General features: G+C 38.7%; 1 protein-coding gene across 2 annotated transcripts in view; it reads right to left on the reverse strand.

Annotated features, from left to right (window-relative positions):
• The window catches only part of FREM2 (FRAS1 related extracellular matrix 2), a 213,431-nt gene that overhangs the window by 88,459 nt on the left and 96,982 nt on the right, over positions 1–27,990 (reverse strand). For both annotated transcript variants that reach the window (XM_054015236.1, XM_054015237.1), the window contains exons 3-5: positions 11,513–11,659; positions 5,076–5,306; positions 601–726 (exon numbers count right to left, since the gene is read on the reverse strand). In XM_054015236.1, the coding sequence (XP_053871211.1) occupies positions 601–726; positions 5,076–5,306; positions 11,513–11,659 (504 nt within the window). The remainder of the gene's footprint in view (positions 1–600; positions 727–5,075; positions 5,307–11,512; positions 11,660–27,990) is intronic.

The following is a 27,990-nucleotide window of genomic DNA, read 5'->3' on the forward strand; positions in this document are numbered from 1 at the left end:
GCATAGCCTCTCCAGACCTCAGGCCTCTTTGAAGCAGAACCATAGTGGTTCTGCTGCTTTATTGGCGTTCTGTGGTGTTCCTATAAATGCTAGAATTTCTCACTAAAAAGAAGAGGAAACCTGTAATACTCAGGAAAAAAAAAGCCAAAATATATTCCTGTCATAAAAGCTATGCACTTAGCTTAAGCACGGCTGTATCTTTTTTAAAAAGCTTGTCATTGTTTAATGAATTCAAATGGAAAAAAAAACTACTTCTACTATCATACTACCTGTAGAGAATCTTTCACCTGGAGGATCTCAAAAAACATAATTGACATTACTTCCAGACATTAGGTACTGTATACAAGACCCTGTGAAATAGGCAAGGAATATCGATCAATGAACTGCAACTACTTCTAGAATGGAACACAGCATCTATTTAACAATACACAGCAACAGTTTAAGACATAAAGTAAAGAGGAATAACACCACCAATTGACATAGAAACTAGACAAGCAGAAAGTAATTTCCAGTGCTGGGAATTATTTGTATATTCTGCAGACAGAAATAATAATTAATTTAGCTTTGGTTATTATTTTCACTCAATCTAGATTCTGTTACCTTGCTGTGTATAGCAGATCACCATCAATTCCTGGCTGACATCTCCACTTCTTCTGACAGGAATGAACAGTTCTCCAATGTCTTCTTCAATTGTGTAGGCGGATTGAGAAATAAAAACGGTTGATTCTGCAGAGATCAGACATATTTATTTGTGTTACTTTATATACTCAAAGAGTCACAGGAGAAATAGCCAGAAGTTCCCCCCACCATGAATTCAATGTAACAAAATACTCATTTCTCAATGGTACAGCGAAATGTTAATGACATTTTGCAGCCGAAAAGAAAGCCAGAACCAAGGCCTGATGCTCTGAGGAAGGGGTTCTCAAACTTAATTGCACCATGACCCCCTTCTGACAACAAAAATTACTACATGACCCCAGGAGGGGGGACCGAAGCCTGAGCCCATCCGAGCCCTGCTGCCCTGGGCGGGGGTGGGGCAAAGCTAAAACCCAAGAGCCCCAGCTTCAGTCCTGGGTGGTAGGGCTCAGGCTTCGGCTTCAGCCCCGGGCCCCAGCAAATCTAATGCCAGTCCTGGCAACCCCATTAGAATGGGGTCGGGATCCACTTTGGGGTCCCAACCCACAGTTTGAGAACCACTGCTAAGCCCTTACTGAGAAGTAGTTCCTAATCAGAAAAGTAGTTCCACTTCCTGGGATTTAATCACTGTAATGGGACAAATCATGTGATTTACCATTACACCTGTCAGTAAGGGTTTGAAGGACTGGTCCTCCAGTATACATCCAGAATTCTATCCAAGTTCTTTTAGTATTTCTAGACTATTATTATTACTAGCTGTTAGCCACGAAAGGTTCACCACTGAGGATCACACAATCATTTCAGTATCTGCCTCTCTGACAGAAATTCATTAAGACCATTCTTGCTCATTTTGCACACCCAAAACATCTGTTGGAGTCCTTTGGCATTTGGGGTGCTTAAGATGCAGGATTGGGTCCTTTGTGACATTCACTTTGACTCCACACTATTCTCCTTAGTGCAGGGACCATCTTTTTGTTCTCTGTACAGTGGCTAGCACGTGGCGCTACAATAATACAAAGAAATAATAATAATTTCATTTTATAAGAAGTTATAAATTTACCAGCCAAAGAGTGATCCCTAATTTTGTTCTTTGTTTGATTTGTCTGCAACAGTGTAACCAAAACATAGACTTCAAAAGAAAACTGGCCATTAGTGTGAGCTCATAGAAAATCCTGTAAAACATGTAGGATTTGGGCATGTCCATTATCTCTTTAGGCTTATATATAAAAAAATAAGACTCCTCTTTCATGTTCTCTGGAATTCCTTTTTCTTATCTAAATAAGTGCTGCAGGCATATTTTTTCTTGTAACCAGTTTTGCTCTTTTGACTGGGAATGTATCTTCTGTTAATTAAAGTTAGCTATTTCCTTTTGGGTGCCAGAAGGGAAGACAGAAAAAATTCACCACTAGCTTTGAAAGTTATTTTAGCATTCTCTACTTCTGCAGAATTCTTAAAAACATCAGGAGTACGAATGTCAGGTCCTATTTTTCAGACAAAGGAAATAAAACACTGAACAATCTGAAAACAAAAACTTCTAGTTATTCTACATTCCTATAAAGGCCATTGGCTTTTATGGTGCCTTTGGAGTTCAGATTCTATTTTCTTATGTCCATCAAAAACTTAAGAGAAATAGGTAGTTGTGGATACAGAGTATCCATCCACCCTTACAATTTCAGCAAAGATTATCTGTAATTAATCAAGGTTACTTTAATATAGAGGGTAACACAAACAAACAAACAAACCTCAATTTTTTAAAATCCAACTGCTGTAATGATTCTGTATAACTTAGATGACTATGCAAAGCCAATTATTTGGTTATTTCAGAATTTTTTGCAAGCAATTTCCTGAAAGTGTAATGTGATTTCTGTGAAAGGATGTCCCACTATGCATTTTCTGCAATTGGAAAATGCTACTCGCATGAGAGAAGGTGAAAAGACTGCTATAAAAATGCTGTAATTCTGGTTTGATAAGATCTGTTGACTTTTATTATTTTAGAAAGACAAAAAACACCATAGGAAAAATATCAACCTTTTAGTTTAAAGTAATACCAGCATAATCTTTAAAGAACCGATTTTTCTTTTTCTGTGGAAATAAATTAATGCAGAAAAAGTATATCCTATGGAAAAAATGTTAAAGACAATGTACATTTTGTGCATCCTGTGTTTGCATGACTATGTAACTATACTGTTTAAAATCGCACACAACAAATTAACAAATCTTACATATGGAGGTAGCAAAAATCTTTGGGAAAATGGTCTAAACCTTTCCGTGTTATGATAGCTGCCCTTTAAGGCTCATGGCTGACTGAGTTTATATTCTCTAGAATTAGTATATGAAAATTCTTCTTTATTCAACACCTTCCTGTTTAACACAACAGTACTTCCGACTTATTAAGGGCTGGCTCAGCTTTCAGCAGGGTCTCATTATTTAGTGCCTAATTCTGAACCACTTCAGTAAATGGGAGTTTTAACAATGACTCCAGTCAGCACCTACACACACGATACACCAACATTTTGAAAGATGAATTGAGAGACCAACCCTATTTCTCCTCCCCCCACACACTCCAGTTGCCAAAACAACCCCAGGTTCCCCCTCTTGCCATATGAAATCTTGAGGGTTGGTACTGATTAAGGACCCTTAATCACACAACCCTGATAGAGCTCCCACTGGTGATTATAGGAACTGCATGCTTAGTCACTTTCTATGTCCTCAACAGACTGTATTTAATTTTGAACTTGATCTACAAACAGTGTTGCCCTCTGTAACTAAATAGGGATGCAAGATAACCCCCAGGTTTGATATATTTTAAATCTGTAGCTTGCAAATGAAAAAGATCTGCTGGACACGTTTTTTCCTGCCCAGCCACCTTCAAGTGTTAATTCGAAAAGAACCATATAAAACAAGCTGTTCCAGCTTTTGCTTCTCTCAAGATTCCTTACTGACATCTTTCTGTGACCATGACCACTTGTTTCAAGTGTCTGGATGCAGTTCAAAAGCAAAACCTCCAAACGTTAGCAGGGCTGCTACTCCAGCACATGCTTTTGTTATCGCTTCTCTCCTCACCTACATTCAACTATCGTTTTCTCTATTCTTGACACCTCCCTGTCAAATTTATCCCTGAAAATAAACCAGTTGTACATTCACCCCTAATACGATTTCTCTCCCCTAAATCCCTGCCCGGGCAGCAGCAACCTGTGCAGAGCTTCTGAAGCTGGGAGGCAAGAGGAACTGGAGCAGATCTTTATATTATATTGGGAGGCTCAAGTGTCACCAAGGGGGCTTGCCCATCCCTTACTCCATGTGTGGATGGGTGTGTGTGTGTGGGGGGGGGAAGAACAGGGGAAAATAGAACGCTTTGCTGAGGAGCATCAGCCAGGAAGGCTTATCTTGGTCCCTGCACCCCAGTCAATCTCCCCAGCTGTCATTCAGCTCTAAAGAGATATTTCTCACTCCCACAGGAACACCAGCCCTGAAGTCAGAATGCAAATGTTTCAGAGAAACAGGGTTGCAGGCACATCATGTTGAAGCCTCTGTGCTGAAGGCACAGCTTGAGCTAGAATTTGGCTCAGTGATGCCTAACTGCTTATTATGATGATGAAGAAGCTACAGTGGCACCCAAAGAGCTTACAATGTAAATTGAAATCAGATATACCTAACATAGCACTTTACATATTTAAAGGGATTTGCAAACATTAAATAAACTCTGAGCAACTTGTGTTAGCTGAAAATATTATTAGAGGAAATAGGAGACGTCTTCAGAATGATTTGGTAGAGTCAAGCATGCAGCTAATGAAATCATGAGTGATTTACTTAAATCTGGGGTAACGAAAGTGGTTTTTGAATTTAGAACTACCTTTGGAGGCCACTGTTGGTGTGTAAATTATTTCACGTTCAGTATAAGGTAAATATACATGAGATAAAATCAACATCATCAGGTTACACTTTTTAAGTATATTGAACAACAAAGCAGAGTTTTTTCTCTACTTCTCTAAATTGATTTCCTCTGTGCACTCCACTAATTATATCTTTGAAGAAGGTTTAAGGGTTTTTTTGCCTGACCTTACAAAACAGGCAGATGTCTACTAGCACATGAGCACTACTGAGAGTATGGCTTTTCATTGGAAAGGGGACCCTAAAAGGTTTAGGAAGACTATGAGCCTCAATAGCAGTTCAGTCTATTCAGGCCACAATAAAACAATGCAGAACTAATAAACGAGGGTAAAGCCATGAAAAAATATATTACACGTATAAAAACATACCACATTCATTAGGTTCCCATGAACTACCACTGAACGTGACGTATGTCAAAACATTAAGATGATACCTAAATCTGTTCTCAAAAATACAATATTGAAGGAATCACTTTACGAGTCCTTTCTTACAGTTTCCTCTGCAGCTGTGTCTACAGATTCAGAATAACATTTTTGAAATATCTTTACCATCTCCTGGGTCAATAATTTCCACTGTAGCCACTTCAGGAAACTCTAGGACAGCCATGACAGGCTCAGAAAGCACAATTTGGAAGGTCTCAGACTGCTCATGTTCACCATCACTCAAAATCCGCACTCTCCAAGTAGCTAAGGTTTGGCCAGGATTGAATTGCACCTGCTTCTGGGCTTTTCCTTTGAAGTCTTTATCCTTCTCAGCAGTACCATCTTTAGTGCTAATACCTGCAGAGAAAAACAGAAAATAGGACCATTAACAACAGATCAATTCTATTTTTCTGTCATTCACAGATTCATAGATCTCCAGGTGAGTAGAAACCATTGTTATCATCTATAAGACTAACAGAAGTATTGGGAGCATAAGCTTTCGTGGTAAGAACCTCATTTCTTCAGATGCAAGTAATGGAAATCTCCAGAGGCAGGTATAAATCAGTATGGCGATAACGAGGTTAGTTCAATCAGGGAGGGTGAGGTGCTGCTAGCAGAGCACCGGTAAACACAGATTAAACAAGGTTGGCCACTGTCACCCAAATCAAAACTAACTGCTGGTAAATTAAATACTTTCCATGCTAAATGTCAGCTTTTCTACCCCAGGACATTTCAACTACATAGTTGTTCAAAAGAACTTTTTGTTTTTGTTCTTTAATTCTCTGCTACTCAAAAATGCCTGCACCCTTTTTGCTGAAACTTTCAAAAAACCATTTAGCACTTTCAGACAGAGACCGAGCCTGGAAAATTTTTGCTTGAAAGATGAAAGTTTGGGGAAGTTATGAACAACTAAACATGGGAAATGACAACAAATGGTTATGAAACCTGAAATATAGTGACACCCCCACTACAATAATTATACTTTGGTGACATCAGATTGTTTCAGACTTTATATAATGGTCACCACTAATCTCAAACTTTTCATGGTCAAAATCGGGTATCAAAGCCAAAGGATGAAATTCAGCACTGTGCCCCTTAGAGAGACAACACAGAACTTGCAGCCCAGGAGGCTGGGGGTCTGAGGTATCTTTAAGTCATCTTTGTGCCCTCCTGAGCTTGGGCTACCTCAATGTAAATTACACAGCCTGTGAAAGTTGTCTCCAACACATATCTCTGCCCTCATCTCCACCACTGGAATGGCCCCCACAACAGGGTTTCTGCTGAGGCCCTCAAAATACAACTTGTGGCTGTCTTTTCCACTTCTGGCACTGGGAGATTTCCCCTGCCAGATCCAGGGCTTTTAGAGTCCCCTTTGCCACTCCAAGCCCTTTACCCTGTATATTGAGACAGGAGAGGGGGATAAGAATCTCCCCTAACACCTTTTTCATTCTTTTACAATCCTAGAATTACACTCAAAAGGATTAGGTTAGTCAGATGCAAGTTAACGAGCCAGTCAGTCTTGGGATCAGTTCCTTGTTAGAATCAGAGCCCAAAGTATTTAGAAACTAAACTCAATTCATTTTCCAGAGGCAGAAAATTTTGTACATACGGTTATTGAAAAGGTCAGACGACAAATTTGTATTGTTACTTCCTTGAATAAAATCAGTATCTGTTAGCCAATATCAACAACTATTTAAACCAATCAACAAAATTCCTTCACTTGTGCTTTATTATTATACATAGGTCCTGGAACTATGGGTGCTGGCTTGAAGTGGTTTCCATCATATCCAGGGTTTACAGTTTGGTTCAATGGCTCTCAGCACCCCTGCTATACACATTGTTCCAGCACTCCTGTTATTATGTATTATTTTCCGACGTAGCGTTTTCTCTTTGAAAGAAAAAAAAAGTACATAGCCAAGTTAATTGTTATAAACAGAGTCACTTAGACCCTGCTTCAGCTAGGAACTTAAACATGTGCCTCGCTTTAAGCAATGCCTATTGATTTCAGAGGGACTTCTTGTGCTTGAAGCGTATCTTGCTGAATCAGGGACTTGAACTGTTTTCCCTCTTCTTCCAATCAGTTTAAGTCTTGCCTGCTATGCTTTGACCTGAACTTGTGCAAGATTAATATTTCAACATCCAAATGTATCACCACTGCCAGTGCAGAGGGAATTGGAATTTTTAAAAAAAGCAGATCCAGAAGCCAGAGATATGTGTGAGGTTGTAGAATGTGATAGCACTTTTCCCCCCTTCTCACTCCCCATCCTCTGTGAGCAGTTTTCAACACCTCTTGGATCAACCACAAATCACTGGCAACATTAACCAAAGAAAATGAGCCTACTTGCTGCAGTTCCTAATGCATATGCTGGTCATTGCTTGATCACATCAGTTCACAGCAGTGTGGCTGGTAAAGGATCTATATTAATGTTTGTCTTAACAGTTGATGCCCACTGTCGTCTACAAAACAATTGCACAGGAGAAAAACTTTATGACTATACTCTCAAAACAATTCCTAAACTTATAGGCAAAGAGTTAGTGCTGTCTTTGGATTTAACTGAGGCTAGAATCCAAATTCTTTGTTGTCTTTATTTATAAAGCATAGATATTCATGAATGTAAGCTCCTCAATAGATGCTCTTCTTTCGTATCCCACTAAATATAAATGGATTCAACAAAAAAAGATAGGTTTCTATCTTTAGTGAAAACTCCATCTTTTTATTGTTCACACACACAGTATGTGTGAATTCTTCATGTTTAATGACAAGATCAAATACTGCTCACTCTGCTCGGGTGACTAGTCCTTATCAATCCAATTATTCACATTTTAATTGATCTATGTTCTACAGCTAGACACAACTATTATGTACAATTAATCACATACCCGTGTGTGTGTGATTTGTATACAGTTATTGTGTCTGTCTGCAGCACGTAGATCAGTGGTCCCCAAAATGTAAGGCATGCCCCACAAAGGGGGTGAGGAGGAACTTTTGGGGGGCACATGGTGAGACCCACACCAGCCTCCATGAGGGGTGGTAGGGAGCACCACCCCTCCACGCTCTGCCCTGAGCCCAGTTCCAGCTGCAGCTCCACTTCCCCCCCATCTCTGCTCCCAGCCCTTCTTTGCCTCATTCCCTCTCTGCCCCAAGCCCAGCTCTGCCTCTAGCCCCAGCTCTTCCCCCATCCACAGTTCTGCTCCCAGCTCTGCTGCTAAGCCAACTGTGCAGCAATGGCGGGAGGCGGGCTGGACAGATTCCATTATTGGTAAGGGGGGGCATGACAGGAAAGTTTGAGCACCACCGATGTAGATTAATTCCTAATACATATGCCTGGAGAGCTAGGAATGGAATCCTACTCTTTCGACTCAAAAAATACAGAACTAAAGAAAATTCAGAACTATAGTAGACCCTCTTTAATTACAAGTTGTAATAAGTCCCTCAGCCTCCCCAGTCACTCAGCTACCAGAGAACAACATCACACGTGCGTGTGGGCATACACACACAGCCACAGACACACAAAACCAGTGGTTTCCAAGTGAGTAAGGCAAGCAGGATTTGCTGCACTGCTGGCACTGGCAGCACCATCTCAAGATACTTCTCCGATTGGATTATACCATCAGATCACCCAACCTTATCCCTCATTTCTAAAAATAAAAAATGTAGCATTGAGGGAAGAATTTTTTCCCCCAGCAACTCTTGTTTTTAAACTAGTTCTCAATCTTTCCTCAGTGTTGGATTGGCTATGTTTGAGATGGCAATTGGTTGTTTAAGCTGTTTCACTGTCCTCTCTTATATAGGATTCTGGGGACCATTTAGATTTATCAAGGAGCAAGTTTCCAGAATATAAGAAAAACTCAAACAACAATTGCATACTGGATTCCACAGTAAGATCTATCTTTTAGACAGTAATTGAATTTTTCCGTAAGTACTATGCAACATTGGAGAGGATATGAACTTTCTGTTAGGTATGAATCCCAAAACTCTACTTTCTGCTAAGATCAGTTAATGTTATAGTCGGAGTTCATGTGAGTAACTTATTTTACATTTTGTGGGGGAATTTAGCTTCCATTGAAGAAAAGAAGTGACTTGGAACAGTCATAGTGTAGTAAGCTGGGAAGTCTGCTGAGCAGAAGCTTCAGTTATGCTAAAATCATGCAACACTGTGGTGGTTTCGTGGTGTAAACAAATGAAGGACCATGATTAAAACCACTTTTCCCCCCTTTCCACTTGTGGTTAATCACCCATAGGGGTAGCTCACTAGAAATTAGCTGAAGTACAGCTGTTGTGGGATGGAATTCCTATGTATGGAAATAATTCTGTATAAAAAAGGTATTGTTACCCATTATCCTTGAAGATATTTGGCAAATTCCACAAATTGTAACTATTACAAAAGATAATTTCAAGTTGTAAGTTGTTTGAAAAGTTTCAGTAATTGAGTTTCTTAATGAAACTTACCTGTTTAGCTGTGGTTAACCAAATAAGGCTACTCAATAATATATGAATTCATGCAAAACACAACTGCAGATGCAAGTAATTGTAAGGATGGTTAAAAAGCTTTCTGAGCCCAGTTTGACAGTTCCTTTCCACTAGTAAACAGACAGTCTATAAAGTGTATGTGCATATGCATGTGTGAGACAGAGAGTAACATTTACAAAAGCACTGAAGAGCCAGATTTGTAGAGGTATTTAGGCACCTAATGATGGTGTCTAGTGGGATTTTCAAAAGCACCTCAGCATGTTAGGTGCATAACTCCCCTTAGGCACTTTTGAAAATCTCACTAGGCGTCTATATGCATCTTTGAAAATACCTTCAAAAATCTGGCCTTTGGTCACTTAGGTGCTTTTGAATATTTTGTCCAGTCAATAACAAAGGATAAAATTCTGTAGCCTTAAATCAAGTAAAGTTCCCATTGACTTCAATAAATGTTCTACCTGACAAAGAAGTGCTGAACTGGTCTCAAAAAGTATTGATAAAAATTCAGTGCTGGAAAATCTGACCAACCACCAAGCTTCTGAAATATATTTTATAGTTCAGTTCATAAACTAAAATCTATGTAATTAAAATATTTTATTGTATTCCAATTAATATTCCCTAGCAAACTCTTTTTGTCCATTTGTCTAAACTTTTCTGTCTCAGAAAACTTTAGAGCATTTACAAACTAGAACCTTTTCAGGTTCTCCTTTAGTTTTAAGACCTTGCTTAAAAGACGACTGTTGATAACTGTTCATAAGCAGCATAACTGGGGACTAAAACTACTAAAATCAGAGTGCAACTTTTTTTAAAAATAAACTGATCACATTCCACATTTTTGTCTGGCTTCCAATCTGTTCATGTGTATTAAATTGACATACCCAAAATATTTTCTCTCCATATATATATATTCCACTTGATAATGGCAGAGATAATTACCCTTCCATCCTCGCCTCTCCTAAAGTGTCCTCCTGGTTTATGACAATACAAGCCCTCTCCCTAACCATCAGGCCAACTGCCCCATCCCTAAAAGAAAGTGTTTCACAGCCTGGGACTGCTGATGATAACTGTTGCTGTTTTATATTGAGCATTAATAATCAAAGTCAGCTAGAGAAACTTCCCCCTCAAATCTTTGCATTTGACACTCTCAGTCTTGTAATGACAAAGGTCAAGGAAAATTATGAGTAGATACAACACATAATTTATACTCTCTGATGCTGCACCATGGCCAATTTTTTGGAAATATTATGTATCAAATGGAATTGCAAAAGGGTAAATTTGTTCTTTTCATTCTTCTGGCACTCTGAGTGACAGACCCTGTACATACTAACTTGAGCCAAATGTTCCAAGTAAGTTCCATAAAAATTCATCCCAGAGTCAGAAATCACAGCTCCGTTCAGTGGGCTAATGGATATTTGGCCGCAATTTATAAATGAGGTATTTTCTGCAGGTGTGCTAAACACAACACAGATAAATATGCAAAAATGCACAAATTTATGAAACCACCATTTTTATTGCACATTCTTTAGTTTAAGCATTTTTAGTTTTCAGTGTATAATGGATCAAATGTAGTATTTTTTTAATTAAAAGGCTACTTCATATGAAAAAGGAGTTTGGGGAACTAATTAGGGTCAAGGGGGCCCTTTCAGAGCTCCAATTTCAACCCTGTTAACCTAATTTGTAAAGATATATGGCCTTATTTTGCTCCCATTCAAGCAAATAGAATTTCTACATTTGAATTCAAAGAGAAGGATTGGGTCCATGGCAGCTACAACCAGCGATGAGTTGCTGCAGAAACCAGAAAATGTACAGGTGAAAGAACCAATGTGGTTACTGTTGAAAAGGTAATTCCTACTAATATTGATTTTTGACTCGAAGAGGACATAAAACTATCAGTAACTGATTTGTAATTTGATTTTGTGCCTTAGTTTAAATGAATCACACAATTATCTGAACAAAAGAACCTTGTCTAATAAATATGCATTCTAGTGTACCTAGTTGGATGAGTACCAAACAGTACCAAGGTAACATACTGTGACACATTTTGCTAATCTTGTTGGTCTATGGCTCAGAAGTAATTTATAGGATTGGAACTTACTAATAAAAGAGGTTTCTCCCAGGTAACCTCTCCGCTTAAGAACAACATCTAGATATTTAGAGTCTTCATTTACCAAATAATATTCCTTCTCTAAAGAGATCCAGGCCCAGTTCAAACGAAAATGCTGGCTCTTCAGCTTATTGCCTCCTGTAAAACAAAATGAAAAAGAAATGCTTATTCACCTTGCCTTTATTTTCTCAGTGATGCAAATTAATGTATCCTATCTAAGCCATATGTTTCAGCTGTAAATTCAAATTCCTAACATCGTGGAGGTTTAACAGTAAGAAAAAACTAATAATCAAGTACTCTATGACATATTTCATATACACAGAAACAAATTCTATGCTGGATGCATATAAACAGGTCACATTACAACTAGGATATGGATCAATTAATCCATTTTGAGTTTTCATCAAAATAATGCTTGAGTTCCCTGTATTTAAAACAAATGAATGAATGACCCCAAAACTTTCCAAGTCTGAGTTTGTATTTCCAAAACACACATTACACAGGATATCATGTGGAACTTCTGAGATATGATCAGAGTGCCTCAAGCAAAGGAAGGCATGTATTATCTTAAGAAATCGGAGATGATATCTGCAATCATTCAAACTGCTACAGCAAAATTAAATACAACTTCTGACACATCACTCCACAATTGCAAAGAGACTAATTCCGGTTACTTGGGAAATTAATCTTTATCCATACAGCGTGCTCTGAAAGATCATTGTTTTGTTCAGTGATCCAGTGTCTTTCTGGCTCAGCGATTATATGTCAGGTATGTGTTACATAACATATTTATGACACAGCTTTCACATCTTATTAGCAAATGGTTTGAGAAAGATTATGTCTTCCTGATAGGTGGGATACTCTTCAAAAGCATATGAAATTATAACTGTAAACTTAATAATAAAAGCATGATTTATCTTCGTAATGTAAGGTGATTTAGAGCACTGCAGATGGTTATGGTCATTCCCATGAATCACTTTGGGAAAACACATGCATGTATACTAGATTCAGCAATGATTATTTTCTTCTAAGGCTTTCAATTTATATATTCTATTGATTAAACCTCCAAACTGAATCACCCAGCCGGCTGGGATTTTTTGAAATTTAAATTACTACACATATAGATCAAGTGCTGTCCCTAACAGTGTCTGTGACATGGCACAAGAAGCAACCCTATGGCACAACTGAGTACCACACCCATGGAAGCAAACTGAAATCCTGAGTAGGGAAGGTCCCTAGTAAAGCAGCAGCAGCAGTACAACTTCCCAGGAATGGTCTGGGACGCTGCAGAGCCTGACTGCCATGCCTTCAGACACTGCACGTGAAGTCCAGCATGGCAGTGGGAAGACTGCATGGTCAATATGGATTGAGATGGCATTCCTGGATGGCAGCTCTATGTGTTGATGACATGGCCATCAAGTTGAAGATCATACCCACACACTCATAATTGAAAGAGCCTCTACAACACCCTTCCTCCCATTCCTGTGTGGATAATGCTTATATTGTTCATCATGAGTACTCTACTTTTGTGACCAGGCAAGTACAAAAAAGAGGAACAGGATCCGGAGTTGGAAACGGGAACTCATTCACATGCCTTCCTTCCCATTCGACTCCAAGCATCTGTATAATACAAGCCCACAAGGTAGGTATGGACCTGCCCTATTCCTAGCACCGGTCACACTCAAATGCACCTACTTTACATGGCTTCTGGAGTTTACACAATCGGAAGAACATAGCACTTAGATATGGTGAAGACAGGCACTATAAAAAAAAGACAAACCAGACAGACAGAGCTTAATCTACTCTAAAATAAATGTTTCAGAAGAAACATCTGTAAACAGATGGCACTTTAAAGGCCTACATAAGAACACATTTTTGTCAGATGGAAAGATAAGAGTTGCACGGAGGTAACAGATGTATCACTGGCAGAGAGCTATGTACTGGTTGCACATGCTTATTTATTTGTATAACAAGCACAACCCCCCCCACCACCACCACCACCCAAACAGATTAAAATGATGATGATAAAACATAGCAGAGTTTTATTTTCTGATGTACAGTTTACCTCCATCTGCTACAGATTATCCTAGGTGAAAGGGCAACATAATATCAGATTGTAAATATAGGTATTGTGACTGTCAGACAGAAGTTCAGAACCCATCAATATTGAGTGAGTCAACATGGCGGAGTCTGTTTGTCATTACTCTGCTGGGGCCCTTCATTTCCAGAGAAAGATTAACGCAGTGATCAGCATGGTCGTGGGAAAAATATATATCTAGCACTGGGAACAAAGATGTCCTCTTATCAACAGACTGCTGGGCCTATTTGCTCCTGTGAGAGTATGCAGTCTGGCTCCCCTCCTACAAGGCACTGCTGAAGGGCAAGGTTTGCAGGGATAACTGATGGCTAAACTGTGCAGAGAATTGACTCGAGAACTATTGTCATTTAAGTTTTTTATATAAAACTTGTAAACAAAATATATTTTATTGGACTGCAGGAGAAATATTTTCAAGTCTTTTAGTCCTCTCAAATTTTAACTACAGTCGGAAGGGACAAATGGAAGGTTTTTTTTATAATGTGTTCCACTCCATTCCCTTGAACAAACAGACAGCCTTTTAAGTTACTTCCACTCTGCTGTACAGTGTTTATACATTGAGCTCAACAGTTAAAACACTAAATACAGCTATCTATTCACTGTTAATTAAGCCTGTATTTACTTTAGCTAAAACATGGTTCCATTAGCCTAGTGAAGTTCAGTGTCAATTTCATAATTACAAGGAATGGAAGGAGTGAGAGCAGCAGAATAAGGACAATGGACTTCAAAAAAGCAGACTTTACAAAACTCAGAATTCCCTTGGGCCTACCTGCGGGAAAAAGGAGTTCAAGGGAGCTGTCAGTTTTTCAAGGAGACAATATGAAAGGCACAACTGCAAACTATCCCGATATCAAGGAAAGACGGGAAGAATAGTAAAAGGCCAATTAGGCAGGGGTGCTGGAACAATTTTTATAGTGAGGGTGCTGATCATGGATTGGAAACCACGTATTTGGTGTTTGTTATTACTACTTCAAGCCAGGGGGTGCCATGGAGTTCCAGCACCACTGCAATCAGGAGCTCTTTAATTACATGAAAATCAAAAAGGAATCTTACCAAATAAAGGAACCATGGACAAATTGCTAAGTGGAGTACAAAAGTCTGGGGTGTATTAACAGAAGTGTCATGTATAAGACATGGAATGTAATTAGAACAGATGAAGTCTCAGATGGAGTACTGTGTCCAGTTCTGGGTGCCACACTTTAGGAAAGATGTGCAAAAATTGGAGACATTCCAGAGGAGAGCAACAAAAATGATAAAAGGTTAAGAAAATCTGACCTATGAGGAAAGGTAAAAAACTGGGCATGTTTATTCTTGAGAAGAGAAGGCTGGAGGAACTTTGTTAATAGTCATCAAATATGTTAAGGGTTGTTATAAAGAGGACGATGCTTGATTTTTTTCCATGTCCACAGAAGGTAGGAAAAGAAGTAAGGGGTTTAATCTGCAGCAAGGGAGATTTAAGTTAGATATTAGGAAAAGCTTTCTAACTACAGGGTAGTTAAACTCTGGAATAAGTTACCAAGGCAAGTTGTGGAATCCCCATCATTGGAAGTTTTTAAGAACAGGTTGGACAAACACTTATCAGGGAGGATCTAAGTTTACTTGGTTCTGCCTCAGTGCAGAGGGCTGGACTTGATGACATCTTAAGGTCCCTTCCAGAAGTACATTTCTATGACAATGTCCCTTATTAGTTTTTTAAGGCAAAAGTGTATGGGGATACTTTTTAATACTGTGTTGCAGACACAGGCTTTTACACAACGTTTTAAACAGCTTATTAATGGTTCTGTAATTGGTCTCAAATTTCTTGTTCACTGCTTTAAATAGTTTAAACCTCTTTCTGGTCTACTTTATATTGACACACAGTTTTGTACATGAAAAAACTATTACTTAACAGAAAGAAACAAACTGGTATTAAAGAAAAACATTCACACGGAGATACCTAATTGCCCAGGTACCAAACTAATTTATTTTTGTTGTCTGTGCTATGGAGATTGGTAAAATTTACTCTATTGGAAAGGTAAGGTTAGATTAAATATACAATTAAAAAGTTCAGAGAGAAGACTAATGTGAAACATTTTATATTGCCTAACTTCCATTCCTTTTTTAGATTACTCTCCATATTTTAAACTACTTTATTGTAGGCAAACAAACTTTTGGGTGAGGTTTTCAGAGGGCCTTCAACATATCCTTTATTTATGTAAGCCTGTTGTTACTATTATAATACACAATATCGTTAACTCTATTAAAATGAGCAGCACTGTACTATAATAATTGGCAGATTATAAATTTAGGTGAAGAAATTGTATATTTTTTAAGTCTTTTGTGCAGAAATTATTAAATTAAATATACAAATAATTTAAAGAGAGTCAAATGTTATTCTGAGAACAAGAGAGTTTTATTTTCATTTCAAATCCCTTTCAGAATAGGATGCGACTACGCATGCTCCATTCTAGCATACTAAAATATTACATCCAAAACCAAAACTATATTAAAAGAATATTAAGGTTTTAATGTCAAGCACACAACCATGACAAAAATGACAGAATTAAGGTGACCTGTGCCACCTTAATTTGGCTTCCTGCTTAATTCACTACCTGTGCTGTCTATGGTAATAAAATAAATACCTGCAAATAAATTAACGGAGTTTGTATCTCTCATGAACCCTTCCCTTGGGTTTAAGCCAAACTGCTGTGCAAATAATTAAGGTACTATAAATCAACGACAGTTTTGCTTTCATTCCTCTCCCAGATAAGTGCTTGTAATACAAATATATCAGAGATTTAGCGAGGGGAGCCATTACCATAGTGATTTTAAGACTAAACAAAAGGGCTGAGGGCCAAGTTACAATGATATAGTCCAAGAAAACTCCATTGACATCAATGAAATTTGCCCTTGATGGCATAACTATGATTATGCTTAAAACCCAATGCATTTAAATACTCATGATGCCAAATTAGTCATTAACTTCTTTATTTCTAGCAGGGCCGCTTCCAGAAAAGTCAAGTCATGTTGCAACTTTGTATTCAGTTGCAATTACTGAATACAAAAAGTTATGTTAAAAGAAAATTAAAAGGGTGAAACTAATCATTACACTACGGTATGGGGAAAACTGATACAAAATTAACACTCCCATTTAAGCAGATGCTTGAAAATCTGAATATTTTACACCTTTCTAGTTCCTCTAATTCACCAGCATACCTAGGGTGGCCACATGCATTTAAAGGAAATAAAAACTGCATGAAAAATACAGGATAAAACCCTTGAGTCAGATCCTCAGCATTCACTCCCATGGTGGAAAGCTGCCCTAACATACAGGGATTACTACTGGGTGACATAAAGCTGTCATAGCCAGCTCTATACCATCTGCTCTTAGCCTCTCCAGCACTTTGGACAAGGCTGGAGCTCAGATGCACTTGAGAAGTTAGCCTTTATGTTTAAGGAACCTCATCCCAAATGTTTTTATTCAAGATACAAAATCATACTATTGTAGCCCAGTGTATAATTCTTTGCTTGATTACTCATTGACAACGTACTCCAAAATCAATTTTCTACATTACTGTATATTTTACATTTATTAGCATTTATGAAACTCTGAATTTTTAATCACAATTGAAAGATGATGGATTTTTCTGGAAGGGGTTCTATTATTAATATTTTATACCCACATTAACACCCGGGTTTCTTTCTTTTCCTACCACAGCCTCATTCTTACGCTCCTTTTCCAAGAATGGAGGCATGCTTTGACATGGTTTTCTTCATAACTGCAGCCTGAAAATATTGAACACTAAGGATCAGTTTCTGTTCTCAGTGTATGCCACTGTAAATGTATAGAACTAAACTGGAGTTTGATGACCGAGATCAAAATCTAGCTCTACAAACTCCAAGATTACTAGGGCTAGTAGTAGTCCCCTCCTTCTCACCTCCAGCGCTGGGTAGTAAGGAATACTGAGAGTGAACCTTCGCAGTTTGGCATGCCTGGAATATTCAGCCAACTAGAATCATAGAACCATAGGGTCAGAAGGGATTGCAAGGGTCATCTAGTCAAATCCCTTGCCAAGATGCTAACATTAGTTCTACTTGCCAAGATTTCAGTACCAGCATTTATGACTGAAATTAATATGGCACATACAGAATGCTTGGTGGGTGTGTATCATTTTCCTCTATATAACAGGATATGTCAATAACACCTGAGGTGGGATACAAACACCACCCAAACAAATATGCTTCTGTTAACTGAATGACAGCTCTCCATTTCCAAAGTAGATAAAGATAATGAAAACCATGAATGTTGTGTTATGGTCCCTTGGTAACTATGTATACTACAAGACACCGATAATCACAATCAGAAATGTGTGCCAAAACGAAGTATGATCTAGAATACAGTGGCCATCAGAACAGGGCTCAGAAACACTAAAAGGACAATCTGTGTTTATCACCTGAACTCCCGTCAACTCCTTGGTCTTTGGATTTCACCCACAGTTGCATGCTGTAGCCACTAACAGTACATCTTCATGGGAAAGAACACCACTGTCAACGCCTCTTCTGCCGAGATCATCAGTGAAGGGTTAGGTTCCAGAATCCCTTGCCCTTCAGCACCTCTCCGTGGAGGTAGAGGTGTTGTCATTTATTTGGGACCATCTGAGTGAAGTTACCTTATAAGAGTAGTTTTCTCAACAACAAGATTTATTAAAAATAGAGAGAAAATAGTAATAGAGCAACACAAACAGTTTGCACAACATGTGTACATTCACACTTCTCATGAATTAAGCTAGATAGGCATTCTAGACATCCTTGTCCTCACTGCATGCTAACCCTGGTGTAAGCAATCGCGGGGCAGTCAACCTGTGGTAGCCTAACTTGCAAAAGTGCAACAATACACAGTGTGCTGTCACTCCCTACATCCACAATAGCACAATATCTGGCTATGACAAGCAATACAGCTATCTGGGAGCGTATCCCAAGATTCATAACACCACAACTCACGATATCACTTTATGGTTGCATTCACAGGCTGTTGTGGGGCTACTTGTCTGCTCACTCTAGGGAGTGTGGGAGGCAGTTTCATGCAGAGAACATATCAGTAAATTCCTTGGTTTGGGCATTTAGGAAATATCAGTCCAAAGAGAAACTGAAATTAATTGAACTTAACATAAAATAGAACAAAATTAGTCAAAAGAAAAAGAAAACAATTAACAATTATTCTCTTAATGATCTGCCTGGTAAGAAGAGCATGGGGAGAAAAAAGTTATTTTAAAGCCTAGTACTTTTCTATCTTTACCTCACTTTAAATACTTGAATGAGCCAGCCTTTAGAACAGGGGTAGGCAACCTATGGCACCCATGCCGAAAGCAGCACGCGAGCTGATTTTCAGTGGCACTCACACTGCCTGGCACCTGGCCACTGGTCCAGGGGCTCTGCATTTTAATTTAATTTTAAATGAAGCTTCTTAAACATTTTAAAAACCTTATTTACTTTACATACAACAATAGTTTAATTATATAATATAGACTTATAGAAAGAGACCTTCTAAAAATGTTAAAATGTATTACTGGCACGCAAAACCTTAAATTAGAGTGAATAAATGAAGACTCGGCACACCACTTCTGAAAGGTTGCCGACCCCTGCTTTAGAATATGCAGTAGTGTTGTAGCCATCTTGGTCCCAGGGTATTAGAGAAAAGATGGGGGAGGTAATATCTTTGAATAGACCAATTTCTGTTGGTGAGAGACAAGCTTTTGAGCTAATCTGAAGGTTTGAAGAAGAGCTCTGTGTAAGCTCAAAAGCTTGTTTCTCTTGCCAACAGAAGTTGATCCAATAAAAGATATTACCTCACCCACTTTGAGCTTTTAGAATAGCCTGACAAGTTATTAATGGCTCTCACTGAAAATTCAACTATAGGTACTAAAGCAGTGTCTGAGAGTTATCAAAAAGTTGGACTAGAAATACAGGTTTGGAATGGAGTGTTTGAAATCTAGTTTAAGAAGTTCACTAGTGGGCACTGTTCTGCTTTATCAAAGACGTGTGATGGCTGAAGCTGGAGAAACTGTATGTAGGCACACTGCTAATTGCAAGTAGGATGCTGAGCAGAGGCTAGGGTGACAAGATGTCCTGATTTTATAGGGACAGTCCTGATATTTGGGGCAGATTGAAAGTCCACTTCTGATCAGGGGTCAGAACACAGATAGACAGCAGGATAGTACAAAGGAATAGGTGCCAAGGGACTGAATGAAGGAAAAGGATTGGAGGACCGTCATATCTTAATTGCTGTGACTGCCCATGGTTGCATGTTTTCACTGCGGTTATCTTGGGGAAGCAACATGCAATAAAAGATACTTGGGGTCTGCTTTATAGCTCCAGAAGCAGCGGCTCCCATGTTGTGTGGCACTAATAAAGGTGTGTAAATGTGTGAAAGTGAAGTATGGTGAGGGGAAAACCCACAGTTGAGTTCAAGTTAAATTTGTCATGAAGACAAAGCCTTGTAGTCACAGAAAGGAGAAAAGCAAAGCTTGTATCTCTAGAGATCAGTTCCCTCTGACCATTCCCTGATCTGCACAGACATAGCCTCCCTCTTTGTTTCCATTGAAGCCTTCCCCCCATCCCTCACCAGAGTTGTTTATCAAATCCCAGGTATTAGATTTCATTATCATATCAGGATGAGGTTACAACACCATTTCCACAACGGAGTTTTTGATCAAGAGTAATAAAGAAATACAGAAATCCTTGTCCCCATAAAAAGACTATTGTCCCCAAATTACCCATGAGAGGTTCCCTCAACTTCCTGTCTCCAGGTCCAGCATTTTACAGACCATTTTGATCTCTACTTCCTTAGCCAAACCTCACTAGTCAAGCTAATTGACTTTTGATTTGTATATGCATTGCTCTTGTCTGATCATCGAGGCAGCATTTACAAATAGCTTGCCTCTTTAAATTCCTCATCAGTATCCTCTTATCAATTTTCTATTGTCATGAATTAAAAATTATTGGCAGATCCCCACATCCTGTGTTCCAGTATGTCTCTCCCACCTGATTTACATGTTAATGGCCCCAGTCCTGCATGTAACACCACGAAGGTGGACCTTTGGGTCTTCATGGAGCCCCACTGAGATCAACTGAAGTGGCATCTCAGGGGTCTACCTGTGGGGAGCCACCTGCAGGGTTGTAGCCCGATTCTCTTTTATGCTAGTTCTCTTTCCCCATGTTCAGAGTACATAAATCCCAGACAATTCTGACCAATGCCAACTGCAGTCAGAGAAATACAGATAGTAGATTTTATGGTAACAAATGCTCATTTTTCACAGTATTAGAGCTCTACACCATCCACTGTTTATCTGCTGTGGAACATACCATAATTAGAACTCACATATTCTACAAAATTAACTTTCTTTGGTCTAGAAATCCTAACAGCAGCAGTAACATACACAAGCAAACCCAGTACATTATATGCTCCATTGAATGGGGTTTTGAGATTGATTTTAACGACCTCTACGGTGTAAGAGAGTCAAATAGTGTCATCTGAAACAAATTAAAATATTTCATCTTTACAAGTCCCTTTTAAATGCCATCATGACACCCTATCTCTAAATTAACCCTCTGAGATTTCCACTGAATTCTCCCCTTCTGAACTCTGTTTGCTTCATATATGCCACTGCAACACAATATATTTTCAGAGTAACGAAGAATCCCAACCGCTAATTAATCCCTATCTCAAAACAATGGATTTTCAGATTTTAAGGAGACAACACACACTTCCTATCATCACAACCTTACTTTGTACCCGATTGAATGTAATTGCTGGGTGTCCACTGAACTGCAGACAGTGCTTGACATTAGGGTTGTCAATTAATCGCAGTTAACTCACATGATTAACTCAAAAAAAATTAAATCGCAATGAAAAAATTAATCGTGATTAATCACAGTTTTAATTGCACTTTTAAACAATAGAGTACCAATTGAAATTGATTACATATTTTTGGATGTTTTTCTACATTTTCATATTGACTTAAATTATAACACAGAATACAAAGTGTACAGTGCTCACTTTATATTATTATTTTTATTACTAATATTTGCACTGTAAAAATGATAAACAAAAGAAATAGTATTTTTCAATTCACTTCATACAAGTACTATCATGCAATCTCTTTATTGTGAAAGTGCAACTTACAAATGTAGTGTGTTTTTTTGTTACATAACAACTCAAAAACAAAACAGGGTAAAACTTTAGAGCTTACAAGTCCACTCAGTCCTACTTCTTGTTCAGACAATCGCTAAGACAAACAAGTTTGTTTACATTTGCAGGAGATAATGTTGCCCATTTCTTATTTACAATGTCACCTGAAAGTGAGAACAAGCATTTGCATGGCACTTTTGTAGCTGGCACTGCAAGGCATTTATATGCGAGATATGCTAAACATTATATGCCCCTTCGTGCTTTGGCCACCATTCCAGAGGACATGCTTCCATGCTGATGACACTCGTTAAAAAATTAATGAGTTAATTAAATTTGTGACTGAACTCCTTGGGGGAGAATTGTATGTCTCCAGCTCTATTTTACCTGCATTCTGCTATATTTTTCTTGTTATAGTAGTCTCAGATGATGACCCAGCACATGTTGTTCATTTTAAGAACACTTTCACGGCAGATTTGACAAAACGCAAAGAAGGTACCAATGTAAGATTTCTAAAGATAGCTACAGCACGCAACCCACAGTTTAAGAACCTGAAGTGCCGTCCAAAATCTAAGAGGGACAAGGTGTGGAGCATGCTTTCAGATGTCTTAAAAGAGCAACACTCCGATGCAGAAACTACAGAATCCGAACCACCAAAACAGAAAATCAATCTTCCCTTGGTGACATTTGACTCAGATGATGATAATGAACATGCACTGGTCTGCACTGTTTTGAATTGTTATTGAGCAGAACCTGTCATCAGCATGGACACATGTCCTCTGGAATGGTGGTTGAAGCATGAAGGGACATACGTATCTTTAGCGCATCTGGCATGGAAATATCTTGTGATGCCGGCTACAACAGTGCCATGAGAATGCCTTTCAGGTGACATTGTAAACAAGAAACGGGCAGCATTATCTCCTGTAAATGTAAACAAACTTGTCAGTCTGAGCAATTGGCTGAACAAGAAGTAGGACTGAGTAGACTTGTAGGCTCTAAAGTTTTACACTGTTTTATTTTTGAATGCAGGTATTTTTGTACATAATTCTACATTTGTAAGTTCAACTTTCACGATAAAGAGATTGCATTATAGTACGTGTAATGGGGGAATTGAAAAATACTATTTCTTTTGTTTTTTTACAGTGCAAATATTTTTAATCAAAAATAAATATAAAGTGAGCACTGTACACTTCGTATTCTGTGTTGTAATTAAAATCAATATATTAGAAAATGTAGAAAACATCCCAAAATATTTAAATAAATGGTGTTCTATTACTAACAGTGCAATTAATCGTGATTAATTTTTTTAATCGCTTGACAGCCCTACATGACATATGAAGAATAGATAGCTGTCAACAGCTACCACAACTTTCTGGGGTGGGTGGGGGTTAGGTCTAGAACCTAGAAACAAGTTGTAAATGGCTGCATTTGCCAGTGTTCAGAATAAGCAAATGTTTAAGCAAATCTTTTACATTTGAAGTATACTGTGTATTTGCATTACAACAAAAAGTGAAGGGGGTGAGTGGAGACATGAGAGAGAAATATAAAGGTCAAGTAGTATATACAAAGAAATGGGCAAAATCTGGATCCTAATGAAGGAATTCAACAAAGCAACCAGGGAATCATTCCCTGGAGAGACTGTTATTGACAGGACACCAGCAAAACAGGGAACAACTCATCCAGATGGACAGAGCAGTGCACAGGATTTAATAGAGCCCCACCTGTTCAACTTAACCTGCATTCAGCATCTCTTTGCTAATGAAACATGGTGGCAGCATCTGAGCTGAGAATTCTCTGAAGTGCAGCAGCTGGCAACGTGAGTCATGGAGGTTGGTCTGACCCCCCCAGGAGTGGAAGGAGGAGTTTGAGCTGTACACAGACCTGGCCATACAGGACAACGACAACAGTAGGAACGCAAAACTGTTACTTTACCTTACTGGGGAACAAGGCAGAGAGGTCTGAAGCTCACCACTGCCACAAGCCTCACAGCAGTCCTAGGAGCCCTGGGGGTTTACTGCTCCCCAAAAGCAGAACAAAAAACTACGGAATGACACAGGTTTCTCAGTAGATACCAATCCAAAGTGGAGGTGAGAGACCCGTATGTTACTGCCTTACACACGGTGGCTGCTACATACAATTTTGGGGATTTGCCAGACTCCATCGTTTGGGCTTGTGGTTCGAATTGGTCGGTGCCGGGTCCTTGGCAGTGCCAACTCTGGATGTTGGTGCCGAAGTAGATGTTGATAGTGACGATGTGGATGGTACTGGGGGTGGCAGCATGGTCGGTGTCAGCTTAGTTGTCGGTGCTGTATGCATCGGTGCCGTGGAGGAGACGTGGTGTTTTATGTCTTGACTCCTCCTTTTTGGCTTTCAGTGCTGCAGCACGGCTGGTGCTGGAGGTGCCGGGAAAGTCGTATGGACTGACTCTAGGAGCCGTCTGCACCGGGGATAGAGACCGCGCAGGGGACCGTTTCTTTTTCTGTGGTTCCTGCTGCAGAGAGATCAAGGCTCTCTTTCTCTTTTCTGAGGAGGATGGAGCCATGCTCCTTGACGGTTCAGACCGTGTTGGTGAGCATTTTCTGGAGGACCTGTGGTCGTCCTTGTCTGATCCTGGGAGAAGTATTTTTCTTCATTAGGATCATCTTCAAGTGGAGGTCCCAATCTCGGCGGGTTCATGCCTTCAAGTTGCTGCAATGAATGCATTTAGAAGAATGTGCATCTCTCTGAGGCACCTCACACATTGCCACATCTCTTAAAACCAAGGGAGCCTGGCATAGTCATTAACGTCAATGAATGTTCCCTGAGGGAGGACTACGAACTAAGAAGAACTAATAAATCTAAGTATCGAAGAATAATGTTTTTTTAACAAATTAACTATGAAACAACAATAAAAGAAAACGTATTTAACTACTAATTTCTAGTTTTTAAACTCTAGGGAGAAAGGGCTGTCACACTGTGGAGAGCTCCATCTTCAGCCAAGGACGACTGAGAAGGAACTGAGGGTGAGTAGACCGCGCACGTGCGCTCAACAGGAAGGACAGGCACTGCGAGATAGCTGGCGTGCGTGTGTGGCCTGGCCGAGCACGGTTATGGAAAAGCCTACAATCAATGGTGCCGGGACGCACTGTCACCTGAAGTGGAGCACCCACAGGGATGGCACTTGAAGAAGAATACAGCTATATAAATTGATAATACACCCACACCTTGAATATTGTGTGGAGTTCTGGTTGGCCCATCTCAAAAAAAGATGCAATAAAATTGGAAAATGTGCAGAGAAGAGCAACATAAATGATTAAGTATCAGAGGGGTAGCCGTGTTAGTCTGGATCTGTAAAAGCAGCAAAGAGTTCTGTGGCACCTTATAGTCTATAAGGTGCCACACAACTCTTTGCTGCTTTTATAAATGATTAAGGGCATGCCACAGCCTCTATATAAAAAGAGATTAAAAGGACTGGGGCTGTTCAATTTAGAAAAGAGATTAAATTAATAGGCAGCAGGTTTAAAACAAACAAAAGGAAATACTTCTTCACACAATGCACAGTCAACCCTTGGAACTCATTACATGGGGATGTTGTGAAGGTCAAAAGTATAACTGGGTTCAAAAAAGAATTAGATAAGTTCATGGAGGACAGGTCCATTAGTGGCTATTAGCCAAGATGGTCAGGGATGCTCCGGGGTTCCTAAACCTCCAAATTCCAGAACCTGGGACTGGATGACAGGGGTGAATCACTTGAAATTGCCCCATTCTGTTCATTCCCTCTGAAGCATCTGGCACCAGCCACTGTCAGAGACAGGATACTGGGCTAGATGGAAAATTTGTCTGACTCTGTATGGCTGTTTTTATGTACTCATGTGTTTGTGTAAATGCTTAAGTACCTTGCTGAATGGCCTTTAATGGGAGTGAAGAAAGTTCAGCTACCCCTGCTAGTCCTTTGCAAGATGGAACCCAGCAGTGGTTGACAAACTATGTTCAGAAATGAAGGAGACACACAATAATTACATGCAATTGAAACATTTATCAGCTAAACTCCAATTTTATTGCATGTTGTTTCCATGCATGTTTTAGTGGAAGATGTACAAAGAGAACATAATACAATTGAATTCAATAAATCCATACCAAAGGAACACGGTACAGAAAAGGATATCTAAAGCAGGCACACCAAATGACTGCTCACACTTCTTTGTTTGTAATTTAAAATTAAAGGATTATCTACTGGTGAAGCTTTTTCCTTAAAAGAACAATTGGTGTATGAGAAATTAGGGTTAGGATACAGTTAAATCAAGGACACTTCAAACAGACTTCAGTACTGTAACCTCGAGCTATTTCACAGAAGGGGCAGTTGGGTAAATAAAAGAACCAATATATTGGTTAGTCTACTTTTGTGGCCAAAGAGGACAAAAATTGTTATACTACTTACAAATTTAAAAGCATACACAATGTAATCAGAGATACCACAGCGCTGAGAATAGCATATAAATTCCTAATCCAAAATCCATTGACGTTAATGGAAAAATTGCCATTGATTGTAATGGGCTTTTGATCAGGCCCTAATTGCCTACGTGGATTAGATTACATAGAAAGATTAGATAGAAGTGCATTCAGCGCTTTCATAAAAGTACATAGGTACCACTATAACTTGAATACTTATCTACTCGCATACATTTAACTGCAAGTAGTTCAATTTCAGTGGTAATTGAAGGAACTCAACACCAGACAGTATCAGGTCCTCATCATGGTATTTGACTAGTTAACAATCTATTCACATTTACAAATTAAATTTGCATGATTGCACCTATAGTGAATCCTTTCACGAAATACCTTCTGACTGGGTGTGCCTGAAATCTCCCATGAAGTCAAAAGGAGCTGAGGGTTCTCAGCACCTCAAAGGAGCCACTCAAAACATTGTAGGATCAAACCCTAACCATGTAACAACATGTAAAGAATAAACAGATATATAAAAATGAACAAAAGAAAGAGCAATATGGGAAATTAGAGTACCAGGTTGCACTTGTACCTGTATTTGCAACTGCATGGATTTCTAAGCTAATTTTTCCAATATTTAAATATCACTTCATGTAATTATTACATTGATTTTACACTTTTAGAGGAAGTAGGTTTTTTTATTAAGCATTTTTTGTTCCTGAAAAGCTTGCTATTTTTGTATAATAGCAAACTAACCTAAGGTTAGCAAAATAATTTAAACTCTATTGTGAGTAGTCAAAAAGGAAAAGAAAACTATACCATTTAAACCATCACATATGCTTGTAAACGATACCCATTTTACCTAGAGCAGAATGTTTTTTTCCCCCAAAGGGATCCACACCCTGTGCCTCCCTCCAAAATAAAACAAGCACCTGGTTTAGTATGGTTTCATGCATGCATAGCCTGCAGCTATAAGCAAAGTTATGAGATCTCTGGCAATGCATTCTTAAAATAAACTTAATTGCCTTGAGGTCTCTGTTCAAACTGTAAGCCTAATTCCTTTTGTGGCGCCAGACAACTTCCCCAAAACAGCAGACTCTGCCTGGAATTGAAAGCAAGGTTTATTTTACTCAGTCACAGAATAACGGGTTTAGTACTGCTTGTTTTGTTAATACCCCTGTGTGAAGTTTTCTTCTGATTTATATTTGTAAAACAGGGCCCCACACATTATCACATGCAGATTAACAGGTAAAATAGTTAGTGTAATTAAAGAGCCTGATTAGGGAAGGTGTTGCAATTAAGGGTTCTTTTAGCATCACACAGGATGTGGCCTATAACTTGCAGGAACTGATCCTAAATTAACTACTCTGTGCCGTATTTTAAAAAGTATGTTGTTTCCTCACAAATAGACTAAATAACAGAAAAATATTTAAGAATCAAAATTGTCATATTATATATATTGTATTATTGTAAAAGCCAATTAAAATATCATTTCCCTTTCTTTAAATTACATTTCCATTTTATCAGTCTAGCCATAATCCTGCATGTGCTTAACTTTAAGAATATGAGCCACCTCATGATTTTAATTACGCTACTCACATGCTTAAAATTAAGCACATGCATAAATACTTTGTTGAATCAGGGGCCTTAATTTGTAGTTATAATTTTGTTATAATATTATAAAATTTATAATATATCATGAATTAATTTTGTAATAGTGATTTGTAAAGTAATTAATGTGTAAACTTTTTGAGCAGTTGAACTTTTAAATCTTGACTGCTGAAAGCT

This window comes from Malaclemys terrapin, chromosome 1, assembly GCF_027887155.1.
Source record: "Malaclemys terrapin pileata isolate rMalTer1 chromosome 1, rMalTer1.hap1, whole genome shotgun sequence".
NCBI lineage: Eukaryota > Metazoa > Chordata > Testudines > Emydidae > Malaclemys > Malaclemys terrapin.